Source organism: Barbatula barbatula, assembly GCF_947034865.1.
Source record: "Barbatula barbatula genome assembly, chromosome: 8".
Classification (NCBI taxonomy): Eukaryota; Metazoa; Chordata; class Actinopteri; order Cypriniformes; family Nemacheilidae; genus Barbatula; species Barbatula barbatula.
Window position 1 is genome coordinate 12,800,631 of NC_136771.1, and position 8,138 is coordinate 12,808,768.

An 8,138-nucleotide genomic window follows, 5' to 3' on the forward strand; every position below is an offset into this window, starting at 1 on the left:
CGTGACTAGGGCTGGGTTTCGATTAGGCCTGTAGCGATGCGTCGATGACGTCAACGTCAAATTTTAGCGTCGACGCTTCGCCACACACACGTGGGAGACCAAAACATTGAACAGACACGGAAAAGCAACCTCCTCACATATTATCGAACAAAGCCAATGAAAGAAAAAAAGTCTAAAAAAAACAGCTCGCCCTAAATCTTAGAAGGTATGGGAATACTTTAAAAAGGTGTCGTTATTTGGGCTTTTTGTCAAATGGAGTCTGCATACCACACCAGCACAACGGCAATGTTGGAGCATCTGAAACGGAGGCACCCCATTGTCACTCGCGAAGGAGACAATAAAAAAAATTATTTAGCCAACGTTATTACTTAAATGTTTGTGTAGTGTGTTGAGTATCTTGAGCTCTGCGCACTTCGGTGGTGCTAGCTAACTATCTTAGCTCTCCGTGCAGTTTTTTCATGCTAGGTAGCTACTGGTGCCTAGACAGCTGTGTTTAGCTAACGTTAGTTATCATCTAATGTTGGCTTGAATGGAAGCTAGCTTACGGCTGCATCTATAGTAGCTGACGTTAGCTAACGTGAACATTAGCTACTAACCTAGCACGAAAAAACTGCACAGAGAACCAAAATTCGTTGGTGGTTACTTGGTTAGCCTAGCACCAGCAAAGTGCACAGCTGCTAAACAGGCTGGCCTTTAATTTTGTATAACAGTTAAATTATTTTATTTTGTGTAAAGCAGAATATTTAAACTGTTTAATAAAGTATATTTTTGTATTTATTTGAGATACATTATGGTTTTTATTAATCGAGCAGTAGCAAAATAATCGATCGATGAATAAAAAAAAAATTGTCGTTAGACTAGTCGACTAATCGTTAAAACAATCACCCGATTAATCGTTTAATAAATAATCATTTGCCCCCAGCCCTAGTTTCGATTCTTAGGTTACGATTCGATTCAGATGTACAAGCTCTCGATTCGATTCTCGATTTGAGTCAATGAGTACAGATTTGATACAAATCCTACAGATATTCCGTCATGTTTATTAAGCAATGAATGAGCGATAGGCTCACTGTTGTAACATCCACCCATTTAAAAAAAAAGTGACATCTAGTGGATAATAGTAGCAATAAAATCCACGTTAATGAATGTTCAGTGCTTGCGTTAATATGAAAGAAAAAGAAAATCGATAAGCGTGACAACCGTTGATTTGTCTGTATCTTACTATAGAAGGCCATGAACAGATAAAATCCTAAGATTATTTTATATTTTATGTTTTAGTTTGTGTGAAAGTACAGTCAAACAAGCTGAAGCGTCTCCGGGACCACCCGCCAAAATAAAAGTTTGCTTAATTTGAACCAGATGATAAAACTAATAACTTTAAGTTAATTCATAAACACTGAAGTATACTTTAGTATATTTAAACATTTCTGTAGTAAATATTATAGTACACAAATACTAGATATACAGTATTTTTATATAGTATAGTTTACTATATAGTAAAATATTTAAAATACAAAACAAGCGAATTTGGTAAAAACTAAAAAGTATATGGCCCTAATTTATCCATTTGTATAATGTTAGACACACATACATGCCGACAAAGTGTATTAAAAGTGCTTTTATCTAAAACAGGGTATGCAAATGTACGCAGGCATCTGGGGTTTCTTTACAATACAACATTGCCATGAACTGGCCTGGCATGCATAATAAAGCGTGTAAATGCAAATAGTCTTGATAACGCTGTCGTGTGTCATTGTGTTTCTGTTTTCTACTCCGTCATTTAGGGCTGGGCGATAAATCGATTTTATCGATTAACTCGAGTTTGACGTTTAAGGCGATTTTTTTTTAATGAAAATCGGTTTTCTCTTTAACTTCTATGACCGACGCTCCCGAGTGTTCACACCAAACGCGAGTTGCGCGAATAAAACGCGCTATTCGCGAGTAGTTGGACGCTTGAACATTTTGAGTTTACTCGCTTCTTTCACGCGTGTAATTCGTGCATTTGCGTGTGTAATTCGCGCCATTCATGAGTGAAATACGCGTCATGGGAGGGGCTTCTGGCAAGCCGCTCTCGTCTAATTGCGACATGGATTTTGTTGAGAGGGTAGCGGCACACCCAGACACTGATCCACTTCAGTGGTGGAAGCGTCACGAACCAAACTTCCCAAGGCTCAGTAATCTGGCCAAAAAACACTTGTCTGTCCCTGCTACAAGTGCCCCATCAGATAGGCTTTTCAGTGTGGGAGAGGGCATTGTTACATGTAACCGGGCATGTCTCAAGCCAGAGGTAGTAGTAGACAGGCTTGTCTTCCTGGCTAAAAATGTGTAAATGAAGAATGTTGAAACTAAAGTAATGGATGCAGATGTTTCATTTTGTTTACAATTTCAGGGATTCAGGAAAGCTGTTTAAAGTTTTGTTTGCACTTTATGAATACCTCCGCTGTATGTATTTTTGTACAATCTAATTTTGTCATTTTTGTTGCATTTATTTGACCAAAAAGGGACACACAATTAAATTATTTATTTATATTTATATACAAGTTATTTTGAAGGTGCATTGTGTCACTGTAAGTTTGAGGTTATTAGAAAACTGATAAGCTACATTTTCACTGTTTACAATGCCAGGGCCTGCCATCTCCTTTACAAGCATGTTTTAAGACTTGTTTCCTGTTACACTTATGCTCCAATGGGAAATTTAGATTAAACTGTATAAAGGAAAATCAGAACACAATTAAGAGTACATTTGTTTTGAGCAATTTCTTTGTTAGTTGTAGTTTGTTTTTAAATAGAAAAAATAAATCGATTAAAATCGAAAATCGGGTTTGGTGTGAAAAAAATCGGAGATTTTTTTTTTAAGCCATATCGCCCAGCCCTACCGTCATTGTAGAAACGTAGCCTAAGTGGGTGGTTGTTTTGACCAGTTTAAGCCAAAAAACGAACCTGGGACCCGTTTCAGAAAGCAGGGTAAGTGCAAACTCAGAGTAAGTTAACCCCAGAAAACGGGATACTCTGGGTTTTCAGTTTCAGAACGCGAGGTATATCAAACCCGTGACCGCGGGGTAAGTCAAGCCTGTTTCAGAAATCAAGGTATCTTATACTTAGAGTGAGAAACCATAGTAACCTACTCTGTGAACCTAACCTGGTCAGGAGCAGGTTTTATTTCACTAACCCGAGGTTTGTTACAATCTCCGCCCCTTTTAGAAGCGCGAGCGGTGTTGAAATTGCCTTCGCCGTTTGTTTTTTCATTCGTTTTCCTTAATCGCGCACAAGTTCGTAACACAGACATTAAATGTCCGTTTATTCAGGAACCCGTAGACGAGGAAGCTGCATTCATTCAGAGAGAGTTACATTTACGTCGGGAGAGAATATATGGTGAAGCCACGTTTGGATGTTTTATCATATCCGGAGGATTCTTTATTTGAGCGGCACAGTTTTTCTTTACAGTCCATTAAATATATTCATAATCTGCTTCATCCTTACATCACAAACCTCACTCGTCGTGGCTGCGCTCTTACATCTGAGCAGATTCTATGTATGGCCTTATGTGTCTTTGCTAATGGAAGCTTTCTATATACCGGGGATGCAGAACACGTTAGCAAGGCAACTGTATGCAGAGCAGTAAGAAAAGTGTGCATCGCTCTCAAGCACTTTATATACATGTGTGTTAAGTTTCCTGTGAGGACCATCAAAGAGGAGTTTCATGAGATTGCAGGTGAATCTGTTCTGGCTTCGAACTGCCGTCGGTCAGAACGAGGGACGGGCGCTCTAACCACGAGCCTAACGAGCGCAGTCCCTATTGCATCTGTCGCTAGAGCATCTCTAGCTGGCCTCCATTAGACATAGCTGGAGCAGGGGCAAGCATGGCCAGTTTTTTGTCTTCTACAGCCACAGTGCTCGGTTCTCATATACTCAAAACTTTCAAGGCCAGTTTATTAAATATATCAAACATTTCCCAGTCAGGCATCCTACTACCAAGAGCATTTAAACTCATCGGACTGAATGATGTTTTTATATTTTATTCTCAGCTGCTGCCATGTTCTTTTTATTGCAGAAGGATTGCACCTACATGACAAAAAATCGTAGGTATATATGTTTATATATACATATATATATATAGTGCCTCCAATTCGACTGGCGAGAAATAAACGGAGCGCTTTTTGTCATGTGGCGTTGCCATGGTGAATCGTGTTATCTTCGCTCAATTGATGATGGCTTTTTAAAGCCGCGGTGAACACGAGTAACCTCGGGTGAACTTACTCAGAGTGGATTGAACTCATTGAAACCAGCTGTTCTGAAACAGAAAACTCAGAGTAGCGGTTATCTGAGTAAATCAACTCAGAGTTCATATTTTAACTCAGTGTTGCTTGAACCTCCTTATTGAAACGGGTCCCAGACCTTTACCACCTTCCAAACAGGAACCCATGGCAGGCTAATTCTTGTGAAACCTCACAATCTAAAAAAGTGATATATAAAGTCATATTTTGACTGTACAGCAAAAAGTGAGTTATAGAAACAATGGGGGAATACTTGTTCAAAACACAGAGCAACAATCGCAACACTAAAAAAGCTCAACTAAAACATGCTGGCACTTGTGCACAATTTCAGACCTGATTGAACTACTCCCTTCCTAACCCTAAGGCACACACCTAAGGACATCACCATTCGTTAAAATCAGAACATCATTTACTCACACATGTCATTCCACACCTGTATAACGTTCTCCGTTCTATGAAACACAACATGATAACTTTTCCATTCAATGCGGATAAATGGTACAGTCACCCAAAATTACAACAAAGTAATGTATTCTTATTAGGGATGCACCGATATGTAAATTTTGGCCGATACCGATAATTCTTGAACATTAGAAGCCGATATCTTATTAGTACCTAATATTAATATAATTAATGAACATAAAAATGTTCCACTGAAAATCATGTACCAAGCCTACTTAACACTTATTAATTCATTAATTACACTAATCTTTAACTTTTAAACTTTTCTGGTATAATGTTTATTTAATAAGCAAATTAAAGATGTTTTTGGTGATGAAGGCGGGACAAGAGCCGTGAGGCGGGGCCGTTGGCGTAAGTTTAGTTGGAATCACTGTGTGCATACCGGTCCCGCAAATCTCACGGTGGAAATCGGGAGCTTAAGAGGACGAGCGACAGGACTGTTGACCGGGACCGGACATGTGTTAAGTTTGTGTTTATGTACTTGTGGCCGGCAGTCTACCGTGAGGTGGCTCCCGGCATTTTAAGTTTGTTTGATTGTCTGTTTATTTAATTAAAGTTCGTTACATGTTCGCCGGTTCCCGCCTCCTTCCTTCCCTTTTATGGATCTTTGTTACAATGTTCTTCCGGAGCAACCCAGAAAGGTGTTTTCAAAAGCCACAAGTCTAACAGGTTTCAAGACCGAAAGCATTCAGCAGCAGTCGGCTCCACTATAAGCAGTGTGCAGCTGAAAGTGGTTAAACCAGTGGAATTTATTCATAATTTATCAGCTATAATATATCGGCCTAAATTTTATTATCGGCCGATACCGAATACCAAATAATGTATCGTCCATCCCTACTTCTAATTACATTTATTTAGAAGACACTTTAATCCAAATGTGTGTTCACGCAAACACACACAATAAAAAGCAGCATAAACACTGTTGTTAAATGTAGGTTGTTCCTAGGTCGAGTTCGTTGGTATGAGTAATATTGTGGCATGACATGAGTAATAGCTCAGCCAGTTTCTACCTGAAATTGCATGGTGGCAAGAACCAGGATATAAAATATGCTGAGAAAAGAAGAAACATGCAGCTTTCATGTGATTAAAATGTAAACAAGCGGACTTTGTCTCAGAAGCTAAACATTTGGTTAACATTTAAGATTTCATTCCCTTGATATTTACTCCCTTCAGATGTGTCTTACGCTGCTAGCAAGCACAGCATGTACGTACTTAAAATATGACAAATGCGGGTGTATAAGAGAAGGTGTGTAATGAAACTAATTAAAATGTGTTCGAGCTGTGAGTGAACTGAGATAGTGAGGTCTCCAGGGGCGCGAGGAAGATCCAGAATAAATAAAACATCACACTTAGTATTCTCATCGGATATAGCTTTGAAGACAACAAAAGAACTGATACAAATTAGTAGTGGGAAATTACTCATTCATTTCACCATCAGCATTGTATAGATAACAGTGACATTCTGCCCAATGATCTAATCAACAGATGACATGCCTAGTTTGTGTCATAGTGTTATGGGAATTGTGAACTGGGTTTTTATAAAATAATTGTATAGAATGGCATCATTTAAAAACACCTTTAAATATGAAATAAGGTTAAATGTGATAAATAGCAGCTTGCAAAAAGTAACAAATGGTAAAATGTGAAATTCTGAACCATACAGGCCTTGTTCTGTAAGGTAATAATGCAGGTGTATCTGACAGCCCAGTACTGCTGTCAACCCCAAGGTAATTCCCAGGGCAACTTTATATCCTGTTACTGGGCTTTGGCTTGTCTCTGTACAAATATGTAGTCTAAAGGATACGTCTTGGATCAAAAACTGAACCTTGAAATGGCCTTATATTCTGGATGGGACACTCAGGTACCCCTCTGGGAGAATATGAGACTATTTGAACCTAGTATAACGAAATATATCTCTCTTGTCCAATGAACATTTGTTTTATTTGTTAAAATGACCAACTTACCGACAGTGGCAATAGTGTCCAGGTCATCTAGAGAATAAATCCTGTTGGAGGGCAGTGATGCGGCCCCTGCGGATAACGTGGGACTGCCTGCGTCTGTCCTCCCACTATCCCGACCACAACTGCTTTCATTATTTATTCCAGTTTTGCCCTTTGTCGAGGCCATCTTCTGTGTGCTTTCCTATTTCTAGCGACAATATTGGCGTTTTTCTTTTAGATAAAAAGTCCAATATATCCCTTTCTGGAAAACGCGATATTAATAATACACACATTGATATGGTTCGGTCAAGTTAACATCTCCTTTGTTTGCCTGTACCGGACTGTGAACCTCCGCGTTCCATAACAATATACATTTCTGTTCGGTTAAGACTAGCAAACAACAAGTAGTTAAAATATTAAGCGAATCATGTCAACTGAAACGTAATGTAGTCTTTACTTCATCGCGGACGTCACCTGCACATTAACAAACAAAGACATGAGTGGACGGGACTCAAGGTTTTTCAACTTCAGTCTTACGAATCCATGAGTTTTTTCCGGTCGAAATGTTCAGGATACCGTTTGGGCGTTGATTGTTGGTCCATCACATGTAGTTTCCGAGATATTAGAGACATTTCAATTATTTACTTCCCCTTCCGTCCCCACCAAGAAACATGAACCCATTTCCCCTCAAAACATCGCTCGGCGGCAAGGAAGCAGGGAAACGCTTGAAAACTGACAGACAGCGGAGTCGACCAATCAAATACTGCTCATCTTCCGTGATGTCCAATCGGGCGATAGAGAAGGCGGAGCTTTATATGACTGACAGCTTGACTGAGCGTTTTCTTCCTGCGGTTCAAACACATGCGGTCAAAGTATACACAACCACGCCCCGAGAACAGAAACAGGATACGATAGACTATTTTAGGATAGGAAGGCGCACAGCACCTCTGGCAAGACAGTAAACTGCATCTTTCAAATACATTTATATGCATGTATAGTATGTACATGGACGCGTTTATACAATTCATCATACATTACTATTATATAACATCAATACCCACCACCTGTTTACAACATTATATAGACCTAAATTTTCATATTTTTATGAATATACATGATATGTTTAGTTAACACGAGATTTCACAAATCTGGAAATCAGTGTTTTGCTATGGCAGATTAAAATATATACTTTTTTTAGCCCTGATTACTCTGATTTCACTATAAATAGCCTACTATATCACTTATTACCTTTGGTTAATAACATAATTAAATGTACATTTATATATCACTGCAGTAGTTTGTAAATTATAATTATACATTTTAAATGAATCACCCTGTCTCAATAACATAAAACAATAGTATACAAGACAGCATTAAAGAACTGATATAGGTAGCAGTGCTGCATTTGAGCTGTTTGTGTAAAGCAACATTGACACATTTAAAAGCTTCTAAGAGGCTTTCG

The 8,138-nt window shown here is 38.7% G+C and overlaps 1 protein-coding gene across 2 annotated transcripts in view; it reads right to left on the minus strand.

The window, feature by feature from the left end:
• Positions 1 to 7,383, minus strand: part of prkx (protein kinase X-linked) — a 39,837-nt gene extending 32,454 nt beyond the window's left edge. For both annotated transcript variants that reach the window (XR_013787036.1, XM_079462829.1), the window contains exon 1: positions 6,701 to 7,383. Coding sequence is in view for 1 of the 2 variants with exons in the window: in XM_079462829.1 (XP_079318955.1) it covers positions 6,701 to 6,863 (163 nt within the window). In the remaining variant the exon portion in view is untranslated. The remainder of the gene's footprint in view (positions 1 to 6,700) is intronic.
• Between the last annotated feature and the right edge of the window lie 755 nt (positions 7,384 to 8,138).